Consider the following 27002-nt stretch of genomic DNA (forward strand, 5'->3'; position numbering starts at 1 on the left):
AACTCACAAGGCCGAGAGATCGTGACCTGGCTGAAGTCGGACGCTTAACCGACTGCGCCACCCAGGCGCCCCATTAAAGCCATTTTAAAGATAGATATTATTCTTTGCTCACTAGCCATATACATGGCAGGCCAGATTTGTAATTTGTCAACCCCTGCTTTAGAATAACTACAATCTAAAATTTTATTTACTAGTTTTATTTTTAGTAATAATAATATTGGCATCACAATTTTAAACTATTTTATGGCCATTCTAGACTACTGCAACTATATAAATATGTTAATATTACTAGGAACCAGGATTTCTAGAGAGAGATTATTAGAGGAAAAAAACAAATATAAAAGGTAAGAATAAAACCTTGTAACATTACATTTGAATTAGTAATGTCAGCATGAATGAATGCTTTGAGTCTTAAGTTTCTTGCCTTCCTTTAACAAAGAGAAGAGTGTCTGATCTAGAACCCAAGACATTTGACTCCCTAATCCTGGGTTGTCTGCTCTAGCCATAGTGCTTCTCTTTTAGGTAACGATGTTTTTTTCTTTTAACATTGATTTTTGAGAGAGATCAAGCATGAGCAGGGGAGGGGCAGAGAGAGAGAGAGGAAGAGACAGAGAATCCCAAGCAGGCTCAGCACTGTCAGCACAGAGCCCAATGTGGGGCTCCATCTCACAAACCGAGAGATCATGACCTGCGTCAAGAGTCAGATGCTTAACTGAGCCACTCAGGGGTCCCAAGATGTTTTTTCTTAGTCTGGGCCTTCTTAAATCCTCCCAACAAAGTCCCCTTAACATTAAGAGGAGCAGCCTATTCTGGAAATCTGGGGAAGGAGCAAATAAACTATTCCAGGACAGGATTTTCCTTTGAAATCTTATGTTTAAATCTATGTTTATTTACATTCTCCATAATAAACCTGTGATTAAATGTAAATACACAATTTTCCAGAAAAATCAGTTTTTTTTCACCAAATGCTTCAGTAAAGATGATGCTTCTTGAAAATGCAACATTCCTTTCTCATTTCAGAATTGAGGCGAGTGAGGCTTTTGGTCTCATCCAATCATTCCACATCATCACAGTCCCGCAGGAACACACCAGAAGCACACACACACACACACACACACACACACACACACACACACGCCACAATCAGGCACACACTGAGGGACTCCCATCCAAGGTCTGCAGGGAAGGCCTGGGGAAAACGTATCTATCAGAACCGTGCCACCTAAATGTTTAGAGTCAATTACAGACACGTTCACAGACCCATTACCTCGCAGGCCAACACAACATTCTTAGTCCAGTACAGTCTGACACACAATCCAGTCAAAATCTCTCTCACAAACCACATTCCGGTCCTCGAAGTAGCACTTCACAAACACAAACCAGCCACACCCAATGAGAAAGTCGTACCCAGAACCACTCCAAAGATAGACACACAGTGCCATCGAGTAGGCGGTAGGGAGAGTCACATTTATACATATCCCCCCTTTAATACGCCGGTTGTTGGTGCCCGCCGCGCTCCAGGACCCGCCGGGACTTTCTTGGGACAAAGAGCCGGGAACGCCGCCCGCTCAGGAGCCCGCCTAGATCTCCGCCTCACGCGGCGAGCGGGCGGGGTGGAAGCTCCGCTCCCCTAGGCTGGCGGCGCCGGCGCACTCAGTGCCTACAGAGCGAGCTCCCAGCAGCCTCCGCGCGCGGCCCGTTAAGCCCCGGGGGCTGTGTACTTGCAGGTTCCGTCCCATCCTCGCTTACACTGAGCATCACCGTGAGGCAGGTGCGACACCCAAGGTGAGCAGTCCCGGTTCAGAGGGTCGGAAAGACGTTGCCGCCTGGCCTGGAGATTAGGAGACAGAAGGGAGGCGCTGCAGTACCGCAGAGTGTGGCGAGCCTCTCACCTCAGGCCTGAGTGTGCGTGAGAACGGCAGTGGTGTGCGTGGTTGTATATCTGGGTGACCGTGGGCGTGACGGGGCCCGAGTGTGGCATCAGGACTGTGTGTGGCTGCGAGGTCGGAACTAGTGGGTGATGGCATTTGTGTGGCTGAATTGGACGCAGATCCTCTTGTGTGACGGAAGGTTGCGTGACCGTGGACTATGTGACTCCGACCCTGGCGTCGCAGCTGATCTTCTGCCCTCTAGCCGCACGCGCCCAGCGGCAGAGAAAAAGCTCCCAGACAGATAGATGAGCGCCAGCGAAAAGGCTCATACCCGATCTTGGGATAAGAATGTTAGAAAAGAACGTGCCTCGCAGGCAGGTTCCTGGGGGTACCCCCACCCACTACATCTTCGGATGCGCGCGCGGACACACACACACACACACACACACACACACACACACACACACACAGCTCTGAGGGGTCCAGCTGCAGGTTTCAGAACCACCGAGTTTCTTCCGGGAAACTGCCCAGAAGTCCGATTCCCGCCGCCCGCCTCCCACAACCGTGACCCTGGCCTTTTTCTAATACTAGGAAGGGTCAACAATATTCTCCCTCTTTACTCGGTTTATGTGTGGGTGGTTGGTGGGGACAGATGGGGTCGTGGCATGCCCTAATTTAGCTGGGCTGGGCTCCAAGAAAGGCCTGTTGTCCTAAGATTCCCTTCTTCCTCAATCTTGTCAAACCCTAAGGAAAGGGCTCTGAGGAGGAGGAGGAGAAGGAATGTTCTTGTCCATTTTAAAAAGTTAAGGTCAAGGTGAGTGGGTATTTCCTCATATAATATGAAATGCATTTTTATTTTTTAGGGCATGGGAACATTTGCTTCCTTTTTAAATTTCCTGTCGATTGAGTTAATATTTAGGCTACCTACCTAGTGCCTATATGCACTTGTCCATTTGACAGATACTTCCCATTACTTCTATGAGCTTTCTTTTTAAGTGTAAAGCTCTTTGAACAGCTCCTGACACTTGATAAGTATTTAATAAACATTAGCTATTTGTTAATGTGATTTTGGGCAATTCCCCACCCACCTCCAATAGATCAGGAAAAATGAAAATACCAAGCTAACTGTGATGGGGATTTCCTAGTTAAAAAAAAAAAAATGAGATGCTCAAATGGTCTAGAACAGAAATTCTTTTTTTTTTTTTAACGTTTATTTATTTTTGAGATAGAGACAGAGCATGAACGGAGGAGGGGCAGAGAGAGAGGGAGACACAGAATCTGAAACAGACTCCAGGCTCTGAGCTGTCAGCACAGAGCCCGATGCGGGGCTGGAACTCACCGACTGCGAGATCATGACCTGAGCCAAAGTCGGACGCTTAACCGACTGAGCCACCCAGGTGCCCCTAGAACAGAAATTCTAACCAGAGGTAATTTAAATCCATTTGGAGCTTTCAGGGAACCAGAAACTCCTTGAAGTTGTATTTAAGTTGTTGTAGATATTTGTTAATATGTCATTTCTATGGGGAGGAAGTCCATAATTTAATGAGATTTTCAAACATGATCCTAAAAAGATTTAGATCTACTGGCCTAGAGTCAAAGACTAATATCTGAGAATGTACTTTGAGATAACAAATAAAATTAGTGTCTAACAATAGGAAATCCTTAAGTCACACTCCATCCCTGTGATGCAATTTTATGTCATTAAACATGTGAATCATGAGAAGGAAAAAATTGAAAAAAATTTTTAAAGTCTATTTATTTATTTTTGAAAGAGAGAGATAATGGAGAGAGAGAATCCCAAGCAGTGGAGCCTGACATGGTGTTTCCGAACCATGAGATCATGACCTGAACTGAAGTCAAGAGTTGGATGCTCAACTTACTGAGCCACCCAGGTGCCCTGTAAATGATAAATTTTAAGCAATAGTCATAGTTTTGAACAAGATGACTCAGGAAAATTTTAATTACAGATGAATCCCTTTTAGTAAACTAGGGATTTGTAGAAATTTTGCAAGGATTATATCTAATGTGAAACTATAATTAGTTATGCAGTGGAGAAAGGCAGAGAGAAAGCCTCTATCGTGTACCAAATACTCCTGTCTGCTTTGGTGTATTTTTACTGAATTTAAGAATGCTGCTTACCGTGGGGTGGGTGGCTCAGTTGGTTAAGCTTCTGACTTCTGCTCAGGTCATGATCTTGAGGTTTGTGTTTGAGCCCCGTGTCCGGCTCTGTGCTGACAGCTTGGAGCCTGCAGCCTGCTTCGAATTCTGTGTCTCCCTCTCTCTCTGTCCCTCCCCTGCTCATACTCTGTCTCTCTCTGTCTCTCAAAAATAAATAAATGTTAAAAAAAAATTTAAAAAAAGGCTTCTTACCTTGATTGTGTTCAGTCACAGAATAAGGTGAAGGCAGCACCTTGTTTTGGTGAAGAACAGTAAAAAAACTGATGAGTGTTATTTATTTCTGCCATACTGATTTTTTTTTTTTTTTTAGGAACTCACTCATTTCACAGTCCTATAGACTCCTTTCTCTTAACAACTAAAAGGTAGTTCCTCTCCTCAACTCTTTTTTATTTTCTTTGAAAATAGTTTTTGTTTCTGATGATAGAATTAATGCAGGTTTATTATAAACAAGAAAAATATGCAGACCTAAGGAAATTATAAAGAAGAACATTTAATTTGTTCATAGTCCCATCATACAGAGTTAATGAATATTAGTACTTTGATGTTTGTTTTTCCAAATCTTTTTTCTGTGCGCTTGTGTACATATGTTTATTTCGTAAAATAGAATTACAAAAATTGATTATTTAAGGAGATACTCTCCAACATTTTGAAAAGAAACATTTGAAAAGATTTATTATATTGCTGTTTGTACAGAGTAAAGGAGAGTACAGTGGTTTCCCTCTAATCTGAAATTTTTTTCAAGACTTTATACCTTTTAGGATTATGGAAACATTTATCAGGGCAACAAATATCAAGTAAGATATCTTTTCAGAATTGAGGTGTTGTTTTTTTTTTTTTTTGTGGTTCAAGTTTGCTCCTAAGTAGAGATTTGTAATAACAGTGGAACGTGGTAGTAATGATAAATAATTCAGGCATGTTATACAGAAGAACTTGATCAAATGTTTTTAATGTGCTAATGTGTTCAATATGATACCTTATCAAATTTCTTGAGTTTTATGATGCCAAGTGGTGTTTCTTTGGAACTGCTAGGAATAGAGAGCAAAAGGGACTTTGTTCTACTTCTTGATTTTTATGAATCTTTTTTGCTAATATTATTTATTAAGAAGAATTACATTCTCAAACAGTTCTAAAATTTACTAATGTTGTAAGAAAGAGGAGTCCTGAAAATCTCACTATAAGAGAAAGGAGAAAGGGCATCCTAGTATTAAAATTATTAAAGGGACGCTTGGGTGGCTCAGTTGGTTAAGCATCCAACTCTCAATTTCGGCTCAGGTCATGATCTCATGGTTCATGGGTTCAAGTCCTGCATCAGGCTCTGCGCTCACAGTGTGGAGCCTGCTTGGGATTCTCTGTCTCCCTCTCTCTCTGCCCCTCCCTTGTTCATGCTCACTCTCAAAAATAAATTAAAATTAAAATTAAAATTATTAAAGATAATTTACCAAATAATTAAAATGCTTTTACTAAAGATACTTTTTTAAACACATGGAATAACGGGCATGTAATTTTTTCATTTTATTTATTGCTTGTAATAAGGTATTTTAAGTGCTTTATATGTATTATATTATTTAACCTTCACAATAACCTTATAAGGTATATACTGTTACTATTCTCCAGTTTATCTAAGAGGAAGCAGTGGCACTGAAAACTAACATGCCTGAAGTCTCCCAGTTGATAACATCAAACCTCAGATTCATATTCTGGATCCTGACAACAAAGCCTGTGTTCTTCATATGTGAGAGTCAGTCACCTCCCACCATTGTGGATATTCTTTTTGGTCTGCCTATTGCACTTGGAAGTTTATCATGGATATCTTTCTTCATGAATTAATATGAACCAGTACCATTATTATTAATAATTACATAATATGCCATCATATTGTAGAACCTAATTTATTTAGCTGGTTGCCTTACTGTTAGGTTTTCTGACTTTTGGTTAGAAAGTATTCCTTGATGAACTTCCTTGTATATATCTCCTTGTATACTTCTATAAAAATTTTCCAGGGATAAATTCCTAGAAATGGAATTTCTAGGTTGAATTATTAGACATTTTATAAAGTACTCACAATATGCCTGATCCTATGCTAGTACTCTGAGGGTGAAAGAGTGACTAAAATGACAAGTTGATTTTTTTTTAATATGAAATTTATTGTCAAATTGGTTTCCATACAACACCCAGTGCTCATCCCAACAGGTGTCCTCCTCAGTACCCATCACCCACTCTCCCCTCCCTCCCACCCCCCATCAACCTTCGGTTTGTTCTCAGTTTTTAATTGTCTCTTATGTTTTGGCTCCCTCCCTCCCTAACCTTTTTTTTTTTCCCCCTTCCCCTCCCTCATGGTCTTCTGTTAAGTTTCTCAGGATCCACATAACAGGGTTGATTCTTAAATTATTATCTATCAACATAGATAAAACTGTATAGGAATTAGACTCAGTGTGATAAAGGTCACTGAAGAAGTTAGCTTGGGAATTCCTGGGAAGAAGATACATTATCTGATTATAGCAAGCTTTATCAGGTTGTAACCAAAAAATGCCAAATCCAGAGGATTTCTGTATAGGTAAATGGACTGTATGTAAGAGTTGTTATGCCTTATGGTTTTTATTCTCATGATGTTGATGCAAAGTGAGACCAACAGGGCAAAAGATTCAGCACCTCTTTGGAGGGCATCATGGCTAAAATGATTGGTTCAGAAGCAAGATCAATGCATTAGTACAGAAGTTAAGAAAGGCAGCAGCAGAGAAACAAGGCATTAGATGGGGGATGTTTAACCATTTTTTTCTAGGCAAAACTTCAACATACATGAACAAACTTACAAATCATAGAGTTGGGTCAGCTATTGGGAGCTAGAAGAAAAATATATAGTAGCTTTTTTCCTCCAAGTTCAAGAGGTGACTGCTTCAGAAGTGAGTCTTTTTCACCTATTTGAAGAAAAGCTTCCCATTTACAAAATTTCAAAAATATCTTTCCAGAGTATATATTGCCATATAAAATTATGAAGTAAATATAAGCAAAAAGAAGAAAACTAAGATCAAAATGGGGAAATTAGCAATCTTTGCAGATCTTTTTTTTTTTTTTTTTTTTTAATTTTAGAGAGTGTGTGAACACAAGCAGGGGAGAGGGAGGCAAAGGGAAAAAAAGAGAATCTTAAGCAGGCTCCATGCTCAGCACGGAGTCCAACAGGATTGATCTCACGACCCTTGGATCATGACCTGACCCGAAATCAAGAGTCAGATGCTTAATTATACTTTACTAATGTATTCATAATGTCCATTTTATTTTATTTTATTGAAGAATATTTTATCTTGAATATTTTGTATGTCCTTATATATTTTTAAAAGCTTAGATTTTGTGATTATCATGCACATGCACAAATATATATATCTTTTTTGCCCTGCTATAACAGAATCACAGTACTCACAACTGTTGTCACCTGCATTCTTCACTCAGCAAATAGTAAACATATTTCCATCTTTCCAATTAAAAGTCTGTATTATCATTTTTTAAGTGACAAGCTTTTTCATTCTGTGGGTGCTTTATAATTTATTTAATCTATTTTCTACTGAAGGATTTTTAGATTCTTTCCAGCTTTTTTCCATTATAAATAATGTCTGTCACTACATTCTTACATCTTGTACATATATACAATTATTTTCTTTAATCCCCAGAGTAGAATTTCTGAGTCAGAAGATTTGCATGGTTTAAATGCTGCTTGGACATAATTTTTTTTAATGAATGTTTATTTTTAAGAGAGATAGAGCATGAGTTGGGGAGGGACAGAGAGAGAGGGAGACACAGAATCTGAAGCAGGCTCCAGGCTCTGAGCTGCCAGCACAGAGCCAGACGCGGGGCTCGAACTCACAAACCACAAGATCATGACCTGAGCTGAAGTCAGATGCTTAACCTACTGAGCCACCCAGGTGCTCCCTGCTTGGACATAATTTTAAATTTACACAACCTGCAGGTTAGAGTATTCATTTCCTTACAAACTTGCTAATATGGGCATAAGTACTCCCAAAGTGAGATTTAATGTCTTTTGGTGGTTTCACATGTTATTTCTATTTTTTTAGGTTTATTTATTTATTTTGAGAGAGAAGGAAAGAGAGAGAAAAAGCATGAGTGGGGGAGAGGCAGAGAGAGAGGGAAAGAGAAGGAATCTCAAGCAGGCTCGGCACTGTCAGCGCAGAGCCCAACTTGGGGCTGGAACTCACAAACTGTGAGATCATGGCCTGAACCAAACAAAATCAAGAGCTGGATGCTTAACCCACTGAGCCACCCAGGAGCCCCGTTATTTCTATTTTTTAATGAGTCCTGCATGCTCATGTTTCTCCCATTGGAACAAGAAATTCTGGGTTTCAGAGACCAGAACTAGAGTTGATTAAGAGCTGACTTTGGTTAGAAAAATGAGGAATCCAAATTCAGCTTTGCTACTTAACTGAATTTCTGCAAGTGGTTTTACTTTTATTGTAAATATTCTGGTCCATTGCATAGATAGTTATTATACTACATAGCAATCCTAAGGATCCACTTAATGTATATAAAATGCCTATCCTATGGAAGTCTTTGAAATAGTTATGTGTTGTCTACCTGTTGAGAGCATGTATCCACACCTTTTCAGCCTAGGTTGTAAGAAAGAGAATGGTAAATAAAGACATGTAGGAAAGCAGTGTGGTTGATTCTGATTGAAAAAAGTGATGAGCCCAGAAGATTCTGGAAGTTATTGTACAGGCTGGCAGGCTGGTAGGGTTGCCAGTGCAGCAGTTTAACAGTGGTTAATGACTGCCAGGGTTGGGACTTAGGAATTTCTCTCTTTGTATCTGATGAATCCAAGCAAGCCTGCAAAGCTTTGAAAGATATTCTTGTTTAGATGATGTGGCCCTTTATCAGCCCTGGAATTTTCGAGGAGGAATTAGATTTTCCAGATGCCCTCAAATCTCCCTCAGTGTGTGTGTGTGTGTGTGTGTGTGTGTGTGTGAGAGAGAGAGAGAGAGAGAGAGAGAGAGAAGTTCAAGGGAGGGGAAAAGGACATTAACTCCAGCCATTTAGTGAGTTCTGAGGACTATCTCATCTCATGGCTTTCTTTTCTTCCCCCTAGCTCTGGCCTCTGTGAACCCTCCAGGCAAGTAAACTCCAAGGAAGACTGACCAGTTCTTGAGTTTCTAAACCATGGCCCATGTAAGTTACTGTTTCTTTCTCCTGAAAATACAGTCATGTTAATGTCCTATGAACATTTCTTTATCCTGAAACTTCCTATCAGAGTCCCATCTAGGAATCTTCTCCCAGTCCTCCAAATCCAGTGAGGGATGAGGCTAATTAGCACAACACCTGTCCTATGAATCCTCTTTTCGCCAGTCATTATTCGTGTATTCATTGAAAAAAAAAATCATTTAGCATCTCCTATGTGTGCTCAATCTTTTGCTAAGAGCTGCAGTGGGGCAGAAATGAAATCGCTTGAGGGGGATGTTTGACCATCTTTGTGAGTTGATGAAAGAGGATGAGCCCATTTGACTACTCATGGGGAAACTGAATGTTTCTGGATTTGAGTTTTCCAAGTATGTAAGATAAGATTTGCTGTTGGTTGGCCTCAGCCTCAACATATGGTGAGCTCACTTGCTTTGTGAGGCTTTTAGGATGGGGTACAGATATAATTGGATCTTGCATGCAAAGAGATCAAGGACCTTCCCTAGGAATCCCTAAGAGTTGTATACTAGGATCAGGGTTCCATTTGTAGTTGAACAGGATATGCTGGTCTAGAATGACATCTCTGTGATTCTGGATCACCAGTATCCAGAATCTACATCCATATCCTCTAAGTCAGGAACAAGGAATGTATACAGTGAGTGATGGAAAATGATAAGTAGGAAAATCATGCAGATACATAGTTTATAGGCCTTAACAACTGAGGAGAACCTTAAATATTTTGTATAGACCAAAATGGAAGAATGATTAAGTCTCATATAGCCCTCACATAGACTATTATACAATTTTTTAGACTTCATTAAAGAATCTGTCATAAATGGAAAAATGCTTATGATATGATCTGATTCAATGATGAACTTGGAATAAATTATTCATATCCTTTTCTAACATAGAAATATTATAAGGAAACTTTTTAAAAATCTGTTCTTTAAAGGGAAAGGGTGGAAGAACTACATTTCTTGAGACTTTATGAGGGAGACATGTAACAGGCACAGGCTTATATACAATATTTCATTTAATTGGAAAACTGATTTTTTTCTTTCCCAGACATGTTTGGATGATCAAGATACGCCAGAGTATTCAAGAGGCTGCACCTATAGCAACAGGATTCTTCAAGAGCACATAGGCATGCTGCTTCAGGCACACTCATTTCCTAACTCACTATATTAAAGGCTTCCAGCCCAAGCCTTTTTGTTTGCCATATGGTCCATTTCCTGCAGTATCTCTTCCATCTTAAAACAAATTTTCTTTAATTTCAATTGTATTATATGGTTTGTCATTGCAGAGATCACTGATGTTCAGTGATGTGTCCATAGTCTTCTCTCAGGAGGAGTGGGAATACCTGGACCTGGAACAGAGGGACTTGTACAGAGATGTAATGTTGGAGAATTACAGCAACTTGGTCTCACTGGGTAAGGTCATCCGCCTGTAGACATGTTTTCTGTAATTTCTGCTTTTTTCTCTGGAAATTTCAGTAATATCTTTCAAGAAGCTATCTAAATTTCTGCTCCCTGTTCTCAGGTAAATGGATTGAACTTTATTTGTTTGAAAGTGAACACCTCTGTTAGGCATATTCATCTTCCTTATTCTTTTTTTTTTTTTTAATGTGCCATCTTCCTCATTCTTAAGTGGCGTTAGGCCTTCCTTATTGATGAAAAAAGGGTGGATTTGAATACAGTCTTACTAGTGTCAAAGAAATCAGGTTTCCAGGGTACCTGGGTGGCTGAGTCATTCAAGTGTCTTACTCTTGATTTCTGCTCAGGTCATGATATCACGGTTCGTGAGTTCAAGCCCCATGCTGTTATTGTGGAGCCTGCTTGGGATTCTCTCTCTCCCTTTCTCTCTGTGCCCCCCACCCCCGCCCCGCTTGTGTATGCATGCTGTCTCTCTTCCAAAATAAATAAATAAACTTAAAAAAAAAAATCAGGTTTCACTTTGTATGTGAACTCAGAATTGCTATAGGTGTTTTGTTATTTGTTGGTATACCTGTTAGGAAAATAGCTAGACCATGTATCTTGGTTTTAATCTACCAAAAGAACAGATAATATTTGTAGTGTTAAGTTGGATCAACAGGATTTATTTACAATTCAAGACAACTCATTCCTTTTGTTAATAAACATATTCACTTTTACCTACTTTCATGATTAAAAATTAAAAATCCAAGAACTTTGCATTTAACATTATATTAAGATCATAAGAAGTAACAATAAATGCTTCTGGAAACTTCTTGTTTTCCCGTCAGCAAAATAACAATGACAATAAATAATAATAGCTAATAAAATACATTCGACCCTTGAACAACATAGGAGTTAGGGATGCCAATCCCCTATGTAGTCAAAAATCTGCATGTAACTTTTGACTCCCCAAAGCTTAACTAATAGCCTACTATTGATCACAAGTTTTACTGATAACATAAAGTTGATTAACACATATTTTGTATGTTATATGTATTGTATACTGTATTCTTAAAATAAAGTAAGCTAGAGGAAAAAAATGTTAAGAAAAGCATAAAGAAGAGAAAATACATTTACAGTACTTATTTATCAAAAAAAATCCACATATATGTGAACTGTTGCAGTTCAAACCTGCATTGTTCAAGGGACAACTGTGTATATAGTGCTTAGTACATAGCCTAGGCAGTGTTTAGATAAAGGTATATGTTAATATAACTGTCACAACAATTGTGTATGAAGGGTACAATTACTATTCTTAAAACTAGGATGTGGCAGAGACAGGATTTGAACTCGGGCAGTCTGTGCTCTCAACCACTTGCCTCAAGAAGGATTACTTGTATGAATATAAATTAATCTATTTATTATGTAACCTTAATATGAATGTTTTCTAGCTATCTTGCCCTTCTTTGTTCTAAAGGCTTTATCAATTACCATCTGACCTGTAGTTTATTAAGAAGGTAGCCAAGATTGAATCAAAGTAACTTTGAATTTATTTTTTATTTCCATATCACCTTACATTTCATTTCTTCTAATCAGGATGCTTCATTTCTAAGCCAGATGTGATTTCCTTGTTGGAGCAAGGAAAAGAGCCCTGGAAAGTTGTGAGGAAAGGAAGGAGACGATATGCAGGTGAGTGAGCCCCAATTAAGCAGGGGGAAGCCATCACCAGAGGAAACCACACAACTAGTTAGGGAAGAGGCACACTCTACTGCTGTTGTTTAGAAAGTCCTCTTTAAAGATCCAAGGCCTGGGGTGCCTGGCTGACTTAGTCGGTAGAGCATATGACTCTTGATCTTGCAGTTGTAAGTTTGAGCCCCACGTTGGGTGTAGAGATTACTTAAAAATAAAGTCTTTTTTTTTTTTTTCAAAAAATAAAGTCTTTAAAAAAAATTTAAAAATTAAGGTCTAGGGCCTGAAAGAAAAAGGTCTAAGACCTGAGGAGCAAGTTAAGGTCTTAGCAGGGGATACATATAGAACTATTTATTTATCCATTTACCACTCTTTTGTTGTTGTTGCTGTTGTTCTTTCAAATTTTCCTCCTCTTTGAAGGGGGCATGGGTGGAGAGGTGCTCTCTTTGTTCCCTGTTGACAACCATTCTATCTATATTTTGATTCAGCTGCTTTCTTCTTTTGTATTTATAAATAGTAGATAGTTAGACTAACTGACTGATTGAGTTATCTGCCTACCTCTGAGCTGGGCACTGTGCTAGACACTATCAATATAGTAGTAAATAAAGCCAATAGAGTCTCTGTCCCCCATGGAATTTACCTTGTAATAGAGACACATAGTAACTATAAATAAATAGGAAATACAATTTTAGGGGGCACCAGGGCGGCTCAGTTAAGTGTCCGACTCTTGATTTCAGCCTCAGGTCATGATCTCACGGTTCATGGGTTTGAGCCCCGTATCTGCCAACACAGAGCCTGCTTGAGATTCTTTCTGCCCCTCCCCCACTTGCATACACATGTCCAGTCTCTCTCAAAATAAATAAATAAACTTTAAAAAAATAATAAAGATAGATAACTTCAGGTAATAAGAGAGTACTATGAAGTAAAGTAAGCAAAGTAAGAGAATAGAAAATGGTGTAGGATGGAAAGCTACTTTAGGAATGGTCTGAGAAAACTTTTTTGGGGAAATAAAAGACTATAAAAAGAATATACTTGACATTCTAAGAATACATATATGTTTTATCAGCAATCACAGTTTTATATGAATTACCCGAAGATAGATCCTTAGATCGTAGAATTTCATTCTCTGCTTTTTTCCCTGTGTATATATATATCTACCTTCATATCAGGAAGAAACATGAATGTGATAGACTATGGGAAGAATGATCCCTTGGTTTAGCTTCCACCTCTGTGCTATTTTAATCTCTCTTTGAATGTCTTTAAAAAAGATCCTCAACATTCTTTATATAGAGAGGTATATGTTGTCCTTCTGTATTTTGCTGTCTGTACATTCAGGTCTGGCTGAGGAGACTCATTTTAGGCTAAAAGTTCTTGTTGTAACAGGGCCATTTCAGTGCCTACACTATCTATAATGTTATATCTTCTGACTCACTCTCCACCACAGGAAGGAAAAACATGCTTTTTGTCCCAATCCTAACTTATTTTCTTTTTCATACTTAGGTAATTAAATGACATTAATTTATTAATTATTATTAATAATTATTAAGTTATTAATGCTGAAAAAAAAACAATGAAATGCAGAGTTTCCAAATGAGTAAGATAATGTAAGTTTAATCAGGAAGTATTCAGCTAAAATGACAACTCTTGACTCAAAATTAGACATCTTAAACAAGATCATTTTTTTCTTTCATTTTCTTTTCTTGCTTTGTTTCTTTCTTCCTTCAAGTAACTTTTATTGAAGTATAACTTGCATACAGAAGAGCAGATAAATGAGAGAAGGCTTTTTTGAGGAGGTGATATTTGAGGAGAGATGTGAGGCTCAAGCCATGTGATTCTCTAGGGCAAGAGCATTCTGAGCCAACGGAAAAGGCCTAAGGAGGAAGATAGCTTTGCATGTTTGAGGAGTAAAAAGAAGGCCATTATGGCTAGAGGAGGAGGAAGGGAAAAGAAAGTAACAAAAGATGAGATCAGAGTTAGGCAAAGGTCAAGTAATATAATCATTAAGAGAAATTGGAAGCTATAGCCTGCTATATAATCTAAAATGATCCCTCTGGAATGCAAACTGGTGCAGCCGCTCTGGAAAACAGTGTGGAGGTTCCTCAAAAAATTAAAAATAGACCTACCCTATGACCCAGCAGTAGCATTGCTAGGAATTTACCCAAGGGATACAGGAGTACTGATGCATAGGAGCACTTGTACTCCAATGTTTATAGAAGCACTCTCAACAATAGCCAAATTATGGAAAGAGCCTAAATGTCCATCAACTGATGAATGGATAAAGAAATTGTGGTTTATATACACAATGCAGTACTACATGGCAATGAGAAAGAATGAAATATGGCCCTTTGTAGCAACATGGATAGAACTGGAGAGTGTTATGCTAAGTGAAATAAGCCATACAGAGAAAGACAGATACCATATGTTTTCATTCTTATGTGGATCCTGAGAAACTTAACAGGAACCCATGGGGGAGGGGAAGGAAAAAAAAAAGAGAGAGAGAGAGAGGTTAGAGTGGGAGAGAGCCAAAGCATAAGAGACTCTTAAAAACTGAGAACAAACTGAGGGCTGATGGGGGGTGGGAAGGAGGGGGGGGGGGGGTGATGGGTATTGAAGAGGGCATCTTTTGGGATGAGCACTGAGTATTGTATGGAAACCAATTTGACAATAAATTTAATATATTTAAATTAAAAATAAAATAAAATAAAATAATCCCTCTGGTTGAGTATGTAAGCAGGAAGGACCAGTATGGAGGCAATTTCAGCTGTTTGGACTAGAAGTAATGGTGGTTTGGATAAGAATGGCAACAGTAAGAAAAAACAAAAAAAAGAATGGCAACAGTAGGAGGTAATAAGCTCTTAGACTTGTGATATGTTTGAAGGTAATGCCAAAAAGAACATGCTGATAGGATCATAAGTGGATTAAGTGGGAAAGATCTATCAAAGGAAGAGATAAGGGTGTTAGCTGGGTAAATAGAAGCACAATTTACTGAAGTGGGGAAGATAAGAAGAGCAGGTTGGAAGGTGGACATTGAATTCTGTTTTGGATATTTTTAACTCTGAGATATGTTTCTCTTTGAGATGTTGATTAGGCAGCTGAATAACCTGGAGCTCAGGGAGATATTATGGTCTATTGTACATCTGGGAGTCTGTGGTTCAAATTTAAATCCATGGGTCTGAACTGGATCATTTAAGGAAGACATGCTTGAAGGAAGAAAGCAGACAAGGGAAACTGGCCTGAGGATTGATTCATGGGGCACTTCACCATTTAGACCTTTGAAAGAGGGATAGCAAAGGAGATAGAGAAGGAACAGCCACTGACATAAAAACAAAATGTTTCAAAATGAGAGTAGACAGTGGAGATGGAGAATTCATCCCAGGTTCTGGCAAGTGATTTCAGTGAAGTCTGGGTGAAAACATGATTGAAATGACATAACGAGAGAAGGGTAGGTGAGGTAGTGATGAGAATCAGTATAAGAATTCTTGGGAGGAATTGTGTATGAAAGGAAGTTGGGAAATGACATTCATAGTTACACTGGGGATATGAGTTATAAGCAGTGTATTTTGTGATATATTAGAACATGTTTGTGTGTTCATGAGAATGATTCTGTAGGTGGGGGAAACTGATGCAATAGAGAAAGAAGATAATTGTGGAAGCTGTGTCCTTGAGGTGGGAGTGGAGGAAAGGGCATAAGATCCAGAGAATAAGGTATAAAAAAGAAAACAATGTAGTTATGAAGGCAGGTTGGTCAGAGGTGGTGGAGAGAAGATAGCATATTCTGTTGTTGCTATTTTCTCAGTGAAGTAAGAAGATAGTCATGAATAGAATGTGAAGATTATTCAATATTAGCATTCAGTGTGGACTTATTCAGAATGTGTTTAAAATTGATTCTCAGAAGTACAGTTTCTTGGATGTCAGGCTTTTATTAAACTTAAATGTAATTATTATATATAGAGAGAGAAAGTTCTTATAGTTTTCTGTATTCTCATTAGCAGTCTTTAATATATTGAATAGAAATCCTTTGGTTGAATAGAATTGGGACTGGTATTTGGTTTGTTAATTCATAAAAATGGGTTAGATATTTTATTTTTTTAATGTTTATTTATTTTTGAGAGAGAAAGAGAGAAAGTGCAGGGTAAGGAGGGACAGAGAGAGATAGGGACAGAGGATCTGAAGCAGGCTCTGTGCTGACAGCAGAGAGCACGATGTGGTGCTTAAACCCGTGAACCGTGAGATCTTGACCTAAGCTGGTCAGATAGATACTCAACCAAATGATCTGCTCAGACGCCCCTAGAGATTTTATATATATATATCATAAAAGTATTTTAACTCTCAACATGAAAATGTATCTTTATTTATTAATTCAGTTGAGATATGTCTAAGCCTGCCTTTCTAATGCATATGCATAATGCATAGTTTATTATTTCTAGTTAAAAAGAATTTTTTTAAAGAAATCTAATATATTGTAATTGAAATTAAATCAGTGGTCACTTCAAGAGTGTGGGGTGGGATCAACTAGGGAAGAGTACAAAAGAGCTTTCTGGAGGATAGACTTTTTTTTTAAACTTTATTTATTTTGAGAGAGAAAGCATGAGTAGGGGAGGAGCAGAGAGACAGTAAGAGACTCTCAAGGCAGAGCCCGATGTAAGGCTCAAACTCACAAACCCTGAGATCATGACCTGAGCTGAAGTTGGACGCTTAACTGACTGAGCCTCCAGGTGTCCTAGTTTTAATTTTTTTTTAATAGAACAAGAGCCAGACTTGAAGTGTCAGTGCAGACTATTTCTTGATTGTCATGTTTTCCCCCATCTTTTACTCTAACTCCTCCAACAATTTTTGAAAGCTGTGATTTTTTAACAATATGTATTTACAATCAGTTTTTCCAAAGTGTTCAATTTCATTTTCATAGAGTCAGTCTCTTCTCATAGTTGTTCACGAGTTTATTATTTAATTAAATTAGATACCTTAAGGGAAAAAGTGAAACTGGCCTAAACTTGTTTGGAATAAACACTCCCTTGTAAAGCAGAAGTACTTTGTCACCTAGACCTAGGGATGTGACTGTATCCCCAGGACATGACTAGCCATTATTTTCTCTCTCATGCCCTAGCCCCCATGTCCATTGCCTGCTGTGGAGGCAGACAGGAGTAGTTGCTATCTGGCCTGAGAAAATCTGCAGGATTCAATATACATGGCCACTTTGAAGATAGTATTTAACCTGTTGTCACCCATTGTCATCCATACCTGCTCAGCTTCTCAGCATGAACATACACTTGGTAGGCCATTCTCACCTTGTACAGAGTAATCTCCATCTTGTGATTTTGCATGTCATTTCTTTAGAAAATCTAATGCCAAATGCTTCGTATTGCAGAGTTTTCCTTCATAAAGGTTATGTATATATTTTCAGTTTACTACCTGACTAGAATCTTCTTTTCTGCATTATATTTTATTGTTAAACATATATATTAAAGCTATTAGTTTTTGTATTTTGATTTTATATCCCACTACCCTACCTAAATTCTGTTACCATTTATATTATTTAAACCTTTTAAGTGTTCCAATTATGTAATCATATCATCTGGAAATACAATTTTACCTCCCCTTAAATTTTTCTACTTCTAGCTTTTTTCTGATATTTAAGTGTATTGGCTAATAACTCAAAAGCTGCCTTTAATATATATTTTATCATTTTAGGGAAGTAATCATTTCTATTTTATTGTGCTGTTCCTTTAAATCAGGAATGGTTCCTATTTTAGTTGCCTTTCAGAATCTCTGAAGTTGATCTTGTGGTTCCCCCCAAACCTTGCAGCCCTATTTATTTATTTTTTAAGTTTATTTTGAGAGAGAGAGAGAGAGAAAGAGAGAGCATGCACGCAGGAAGGGGAGAGAGGGAGAGAGAATCCCAAGCTAACTCTGCGCTGTCAGCGCAGAGGCTAACCCCACAAGCCTGACCCCAGGGCCTGAGATCAGGACCTGAGCCAAAATCAAGAGTTGGATGCTTAACCTACTGAGCCATTCAGGCACCCCTGTGTGTTGATTTGTCTTAATAGATTTCTTCATATTGGACCACTCTAACATTCTTTGAATAAATAACACTAGGTTTTCAATATGCTGTTTTATTAGATGTTTTAGAATTTTTATATCAGTTTTCAAAAAATTGGTATGTAGTTTTCTTTTTATGAGTGATCTTTTTAGTACAGTATTACTCTATGAAAATAGTTTGGAAGTCCTCCTTTTTCTTAGTTCTCAGTCTTAATAGAATTTAGATAGTCTACTCTTAATAGAATTTAGATGGTCTATTCTTTAAAGCTTCTTTCCTAGGAGAAGGAGATGGTAAGTCTCACCCCATTCTCTATTTGCTCTATGAAAATTAATGTTTAAATTTTTTTTAAACATTTATTTATTTTTGAGACAGAGAGCATGAATGGGGGAGGGTCATAGAGAGAGGGAGACACAGAATCTGAAACAGGCTCCAGGCTCTGAGCTGTCAGCACAGAGCCTGAGGCGGGGCTCGAACTCACGGACCGCGAGATCATGACCTGAGACCAAGTCGGATGCTTAACTGACTGAGCCCCCAGGCCCCCTGGAAATTCATGTTTAAACATTGTATCTCTTCTGCGGTCAGTTTTGGTAAATTATATTTTCCTAGAAAATTATTCATTTTAGGTATGTTTTAAAATTTATTAGCAAAATAATCTTTTTTCAGCTGGCCTCTGTATTCGTGGTTATTTTCACTTTGCCATTTCTTATTTCTATGTGCTTTATTGCTGTTTTCTTTTTTTTTAATTTGTTTAATGTTTATTTTTGAGAGAGAGAGAGAGAAAGCGAGCATGAGCAGGGGAGGAGCAGAGAGAGAGACACACACAGACTCTGAAGCAGGCTCCAGACTTTGAGCTGTCAGCACAGAGCCCAACTTGGGGCTCTAATCCACGAGCCTTGAGATCTTGACCTGAGCTGAAGTCTGACACTTAACTGACTTGAGCCACACAGGCATCCCCTTGCTGTTTTCTTTATATTAACTAACGCTTTAGCTGTTTTGCTGATTTTTTTTAAGTTTATTTATTTATTTTGAGAGAGAGAGAAACAGAGCATGCAAGTGGAGAAGGGACAGAGAGAGAGAATCCCAAGCAGGCTCCATACTGTCAGCACAGAGTCTGACACAGAGCTCAAACCCACAAACCATGAGATCATGACCTAAGCCTAAATCAAGAGTCAGTCGCTTAACTAACTGAGCCAAGCTGACACCCCTGATTTGTTTTTTTAAAGAATGCTTTTGCTTTATGTATTAGTTCTTTTTTTCTGTTTTCTGACTAGTTATGCATTTATACTGATTAATTTATTCCTTCTGCTTTGCTTCAGTTTACTTTATTCTTCTTCCAATTTCTTTGATTTTTAATTAATTTTTTCTCTCATGTTTATTGTTGTAAATATTTAAAGTTTTCAAATTTTTTTCTAAGCGCTGTGCTTATATTTTATAGATACTAATTTAATGTTGATTTTTTTTTAAAATTTTTTTTTCAACGTTTATTTATTTTTGGGACAGAGAGAGACAGAGCATGAACGGGGGAGGGGCAGAGAGAGAGAGAGACACAGAATCGGAAACAGGCTCCAGGCTCCGAGCATCAGCCCAAAGCCTGAAGTGGGGCTCGAACTCACGGACCGCGAGATCGTGACCTGGCTGAAGTCGGACGCTTAACCGACTGCGCCACCCAGGCGCCCCTTTAATGTTGATTTTTAAATTATTACCATTTTCTAAAATACAAAAATACTGTTTTGGAACTTATTTCCCTATTGATATAAAAGTTATTTAATATAGACTTCTAAAATTTCAAGTGGGTTTATTTTTGGCTTTTTAAAATTTTATTATTTCTAGCTTCAATAGAAAATGTTGATATGATTTCAGCTTTTTTACACAGACCATATTATAATAACTGAAACATCCTCCTTTTTCTCTCTCATACATAACTCATTCAGCATTTAAATATTTCTCTGGCTATTTCTCCCACTGGTTTACCATCTTCTCTCTATATCCAACATGAACTTTGTTAGCAAATTTTTCATACTCAAGTGACTACAAGATCCATTGTCCCTTTTAGTGAGTTTCTTACATATCACATCTTTTTCTTTGCTAAGTATTTCATAAGAACTTCAGTAAGGTATAAACATGTTTTCCTGTGTGGAAAATCACTGGTACACATTTCTAGGAAATAAAGGAATAGCTTTGCCTCTGAAGGAACGGAAAGGAGACTTGAGTAAGGGGATGAAGGAACAAAACTAGTTGAGCATTTATAAAATGGATGAATAACAGAATAAGCTTAAAGAGAAATCAAGTGAATAGAACTCTTCAGCACTTTTATTGTGTTGTGGAGACAGAAAATAACTCACAGCTACATGAAGTAAGGAATGGACATAGATAAGGGGTTTAAGCAATAAAAGGATATATAGGAATATATAACCATCATTTTCCATTTATATGTTTAACTAGACTAGCTTGGATTAATAAAGGGAATATTTAATCATTGTTATAATATGTGAGAGATTAGAGACAGAAATATGTTCCAAATGAGTATATAACCATGGGAATTGAAAGAGTAAAACTCATTATGTGCTATGCATGTATTATTTAACAGATAGTAGAAATTGTTTCTGCCGTTGAAGAAGTTTAGGGGTAAGAAAAGCAGAGAAACAATTGGAAAAATTTATAAATATATAATTTCAACCCAGATATATGTTGATATGTAATACACATATATTATATGTCAGTGCATAGCCCGATGCGGGGCTCGAACTCATGAACTGGGAGATCATGACCCGAGCCAAAATCAAGAGTCAGATGCTTAACTGACTGAGCAACCTGGGTGCCCCAACAACATAGGTTTAGAGTCAGCCTTAAAGGAATAACTTTTAAACTAAGACCTCAGGATGAGAAGTAACCAGCTATTCAAAGAGCCCAAGCAGATTTGTGGAAAATAGAGCAGACTGAGATGATGTGTTATAGGTAAGTGGAGGTCTTTTAACCACAGCAAGTTTGATTTTATTCTAAGAATAAAGAGAAGTTGTTGAAAAAAGTTAAGGATGAATTCTTAACCTTTCATTTACATCAGAACTGTGTGGAGAATATTAAATATTGGACTGACCAGGACTGTAGAATCTGATCCAGGTGGTTTAGGTAGTGTCTAAACCTCAATATTTATAACAAGTTCCTGTGACTTCTACTCCACATCTCAGCTTGATACCCACTGACTTACTAATCACCAGCCTCACTTTGTTTCTTCTTTTTTAGTTTATTTATTTGTTTATTTTGAGAGAGAGAGAGAGAGAGAGAGAGAGAGAATCCCAAGCAGGCTCCACTGTCAGCACAGAGCCCCATGCAGGGCTCAATCTCACAAACCATGAGATCATGACCTGAGCCGAAACCAAGAGTCGAACGCTTAATCGACAGAGCCACCCATGCACCCCACCAGTCTTACTTTCTTAACATGAACTTTCATTTTCCCTGGTGTTACTGTATGCTTTTTTTTCAACTTGCATATTTTCAGAATTTCATTGAGTATTACTTTAGTTGTCTATTATTTCTACTGTAGAAATTTTACTTCTTTTAAAAAAGGAAACTATATGTTTGCTCTCTTATTTTCTTTCAGATTTAGAGACCAGGTATGAGACCAAGAAGTTATCCTCAGAAAATGACATTTATGAAATAAACTTACCTCAGTGGAAGATAATGGAAAGAATTAAAAATCATGGCCTTAAGGGCCTAATTTTAAAAAGTGACTGGGAGTCTAAAAGAAAATTTGAAGGACAGGAGGAATATTTCAGTCAAGTGAAAATTACATCTCAAAAAGTGTCCTCTTATCAAAAACGTACATCTCTAACTCCACATCAGAGAATTCATTTTGTGGAGAAACCCTATGAATGCAAAGAATGTGGAAAGGCCTTTAGAGTACGCCAACAGCTTACTTTTCATCACAGAATTCATACTGGTGAAAAACCCTATGAATGTAAGGAGTGTGGAATGGCCTTTAGACAGACTGCACACCTTACTCGACATCAGAGACTTCATTCTGGTGAAAAACTCTATGAATGTAAAGAATGTGGAGAATCTTTTATATGTGGCCCAGACCTTAGAGTACATCAGAAAATTCATATTGGCGAAAAGCCCTATGAATGTAAAGAATGCGGGAAAGCCTTCAGAGTGCGAGGACAACTTACTCTCCATCAGAGGATTCATACTGGTGAGAAACCCTATGTATGTACAGAATGTGGAAAGGCCTTTAGACAGTATGCACATCTCACTCGACATCAGAAGCTTAATATTGCTGACAAACTCTATGAATGTAAAGAATGTGGGAAGGCCTTTTTGTGTGGCTCTGGCCTTAGAGTACATCACAAACTTCATACTGGTGAGAAACCCTATGAATGTAAGGAATGTGGGAAAGCTTTCAGAGTGAGACAGCAACTAACACTGCACCAGAGAATTCATACTGGTGAGAAACCCTATGAATGTAAGGAATGTGGAAAGACCTTCAGTCGTGGTTATCATCTTATTCTTCATCACAGAATTCATACTGGTGAGAAACCTTATGAATGTAAGGAATGTTGGAAGGCCTTTAGTCGTTACTCACAACTTATTTCACACCAAAGTATCCATATTGGTGTTAAACCTTATGACTGCAAGGAATGTGGGAAGGCTTTTAGATTGCTCTCACAACTTACACAACATCAGAGTATTCATATTGGTGAGAAACCCTATAAATGTAAGGAATGTGGGAAGGCCTTTAGATTGCGCCAAAAACTTACTTTACATCAGAGCATTCATACTGGTGAAAAACCCTTTGAGTGTAAGGAATGTAGGAAGGCCTTTAGACTTAATTCATCCCTTATTCAGCATCTGAGAATTCATTCTGGTGAGAAACCTTATGAATGTAAGGAATGTAAGAAGGCCTTTAGACAACATTCACACCTTACCCATCATCTAAAAATTCATAATGTAAAAATATAAGATAGTTTTTCAATCCTGTATTGTAGAATACTCTATGAATATAGTAATTAATCCTTTTTGCTTCCTTCATACAGGCAATTGACTTAACAGGTTTTATATCATTACAAGAGTATGTTAATTTAATGTATTCCACCATCACTTAAACCTGATAAACTTTACACTTACTCTAAAAACTAATCCTAATCAGTGTGACAAATGTGGGAGACACTTATCTCTGTCCCATCACTTTCCTACTTGTATTATATTGACAAGATGCTTAACTGCTCTGTGCTATAATTTTTTCATTTGTAAAATGGTAATACAATACTGTGGCAGAATAAAAATTGTTGCAAATTGTTTGACATTCCCCCTTTCCCCCCATCAAAATCTGAAATCCACATCCGTTCTCCTTGAGGATGGGCAGACCAAGACTACTTTGACTAGTAATAGTACTGCTGTGCCAGTTTCCAGGCTTTACTGGTAGATTTTACTTCATCTCTTGGAGTGCTCCTTTAAGCTTAGGCTCTGAATTCTGTTAAAAAGTCTGTCTGCTCTGCTGAAGAGACCACATGGAGAAGCCCTAAGACCACAAAGAAAGGAAGAGGCACCCTTCTGAGCCCAGTCTTCCACACATGCCTACCAAGACACCAGACATTTAAGTGAAATAGTGTTGGATCCTCCAGACCACCCAGCAGCTGAGTACCCACTGAGTGACTTCAGTTGATACCATATAAAACAGATGAATCTATCAACTGAGTCCCTGCCCAAATTCCTGACCCACAAGATCATGAGATATAATAAAATGATTGTTGTTTTAAGCCACTAAATTTTGTTTTATTATTATCATTAGTATTACTCCTTTGAAAATTCATATGAAAGACTATGGGCACAAAGAATATAGAAATGCCTTCCACCAACACTCACCCTTATTTAACTTCAGATAACTTACTCTTTTTAAAATAGTGGAAGTGAGAAATTGTTTTTCAATTTGTTCATAAAAAAGCAGATATCCTACAGTCTACATTCTCTGGCCCAAGTCTAAATTTAACTTAAAATTAACAAAGAATAATGTAAAAAGAAACTTTGGAAATTAAAAATTACTTGTATTATAACTTCTGTATTGATTTTTAAAAATACATTGTAGCCTTTTTTTTGTGCTCTGGTTGTCCTGTCTTTCATTAGTGAGAATCCCCTCAAATTGGTTCCTATGTCCTTTAGTCATGACAAAAGCTTTTAATAGCTTCCTTTTTTCCTGACCAAATGCACTGGTCAGTTATGAAGCATATTAGGGTACTTATTGATAAATAAAGGGGAAAAGTGGAGCATTTATTTTGTCTTTCCTTTATGACCTATATAAGACAACCAAAAGTTGGTGAAGTAAAGTTCTTTATTATTATTAGAGAACTCTAGTTAATAAAGATCAAAGGAATGACAGAATTTGAAAAATCACTCTTTAATTTCTGAAATACTGGATCTTGGTGGTGATATCAATGGAAGCAAAGATCATTAGTGAAAAAGATTGATAGGAAGTTTTTAATGGATCAGAATGACAGAACCTACATTTACATTACATTACATCAACATCTCAATTAGATCAGACCCACTATGTGCCTCTTGCTTGTGCAGTGGCTATATGTAGTATCATTTGTTAAGTGTTCTTACCCCAAATGTTAACTCAGAAGTAAAAGTGGGTCTCTAAATCTAATTACCAGGTTACAGGAAACCTGGGGGATAAAGGAACAAATTAACGACACAAAGAAGCAAACAACCAAACCCAAAATGTACAAAATTCCACAGAATAAATGGTCTTGGTTCTTAACCAATATAGGTTAAGACAAAAGAATGTTGCAAATTAAAAGAGACTTAAGAGACATATCAATTAAATACAGTGTATGGAATGTATTGGAATCCTTGTTTTAAAATGTACCCAGGATTTGTTTTAATCAATTATGGTACAACATGCAGATACAGAAATGATTGTCATGAAGGAAGAAGTTTAGACTCAAAGATCTCTAAAAACAGGAGGCAACAGCATGCCCACAGGGCCACATGGGGAAATACCCAGTTATGTTGGAAGGCAGAAGTGGGGAAAGGGCAGAGCATGGCACAGAGCCTTTGCTGAGGTTTTCTCCAAAGAATGGGTGACACTGGGTAAGTACACTGAGGAAGTTTGGGAATGGAATGGATAGTGGTTTTTTTTTTAATATTTCTTTTTTTTTTAAGTTTATTTATTTTGAGAGAGTGTGTGTGTGCAGGAGGGAGAGAGGGAGAATCCTAAGCTGGCTCCACAATATTAGTGTGAGGAGCCTGATGGCAGGGCTCGAACTCATGAACCTGTGAGATCATGACCTGAGCCAAAATCAAGAGTCAGATGCTTCACAGACTGAACCATCCAGGTGCCCCTGGATAGTCTTAATAATTTCGGAGGTTCTGAGGTATATGAGTGGTCCCTAGTTGTCTGGTACCCGGCCCTGGGGTGATTTGTGCAGGAGGAATATTGGCTTGGTGAGAGTTTGATGAAACAGTTGGGGCTTTGACTTGGTGGGTTTGATCAAAAGAGTTGTTTGCTATCTCTAGGAATTTGCTACCCCTGGGAAGGGCAGTCTCTCCAGGACCAAGTCTCCAAATGCCAGAGCATAATTACAGAAAATAAAATACATTAAATACAATCCTGATTTGGACAAATGAAAACATTGTTTACATTGTTTTGAAAATGTAAATCTAAGTGGATATTAAGTTATATTAAGCAATTATTCATTTTTTAGGCATGATGATGGCATCATCACCAATTATTATGTGTAAGTCCTTATACATTAGAGAGTCATACTGAAGTATTCAAGGGTGAAATCACATAATGTCTATGCCTTGCTTTAAAATACTTCAGGAAGGGGCGCCTGGGTGGCGCAGTCGGTTAAGCGTCCGACTTCAGCCAGGTCACGATCTCGCGGTCCGGGAGTTCGAGCCCCGCGTCAGGCTCTGGGCTGATGGCTCAGAGCCTGGAGCCTGTTTCCGATTCTGTGTCTCCCTCTCTCTCTGCCCCTCCCCCGTTCAAGCTCTGTCTCTCTCTGTCCCAAAAATAAATAAATGTTGAAAAAAAAAAATAAAATACTTTAGGAAAAGGGTGCCTTGATGGCTTAGTCAGATGTCTCTTGAGTTTGACTTGAGCCTGCTTAGGATTCTGTCCCTCCACCCCTGCTCACTCACTCTCATAAATAAATAACTAAATAAGTAAATGGAGGGAGGGAGGGTGACAGGAACAGATGAAATAAGATGGGCAACTGCTAAATGTTGAAGCTGGATAATGGGTACATTGAGTCATTGTGCTATTCTTACTACCTTTGCATATATTTGAAAATATCCATAATAAAGCTTTCCCTAAGTAGAAAATCAAATCTGAAATTTTATACCACTTAGTGATAAATGATAATGATGCCTACAAATAAAAGTTTGTGGGAAATCACCAAAAGTCTACTTGTTAAGAAATAACCTTAATGCATTTAGAAAACTTGGACTGAGGGAACCCTCTTGCACTGTTGGTGGGAATGCAAACTGGTGCAGCCACTCTGGAAAACAGTGTGGAGGTTCCTCAAAAAATTAAAAATAGACCTACCCTATGACCCAGCAGTAGCACTGCTAGGAATTTACCCAAGGGATACAGGAGTACTGATGCCTAGGGGCACTTGTACCCCAATGTTTATAGCAGCA

At 38.0% G+C, this 27002-nt stretch overlaps 1 protein-coding gene across 1 annotated transcript in view; it reads left to right on the plus strand.

The window, feature by feature from the left end:
• Nucleotides 1-928: 928 nt before the first annotated feature.
• Nucleotides 929-27002, plus strand: part of LOC125153623 (zinc finger protein 82 homolog) — a 63650-nt gene continuing 37576 nt past the window's right edge. The window contains 6 exon segments of the mRNA XM_047837000.1: nucleotides 929-1785; nucleotides 9139-9218; nucleotides 10528-10654; nucleotides 12233-12325; nucleotides 21961-23306; nucleotides 26536-26544. Of these exon segments, the coding sequence (XP_047692956.1) occupies nucleotides 9210-9218; nucleotides 10528-10654; nucleotides 12233-12325; nucleotides 21961-23306; nucleotides 26536-26544 (1584 nt within the window). The 5' untranslated portion in view covers nucleotides 929-1785; nucleotides 9139-9209.

The sequence above is a fragment of the Prionailurus viverrinus genome, chromosome E2 (genome assembly GCF_022837055.1).
Source record: "Prionailurus viverrinus isolate Anna chromosome E2, UM_Priviv_1.0, whole genome shotgun sequence".
In the NCBI taxonomy this organism is placed as follows: Eukaryota; Metazoa; Chordata; class Mammalia; order Carnivora; family Felidae; genus Prionailurus; species Prionailurus viverrinus.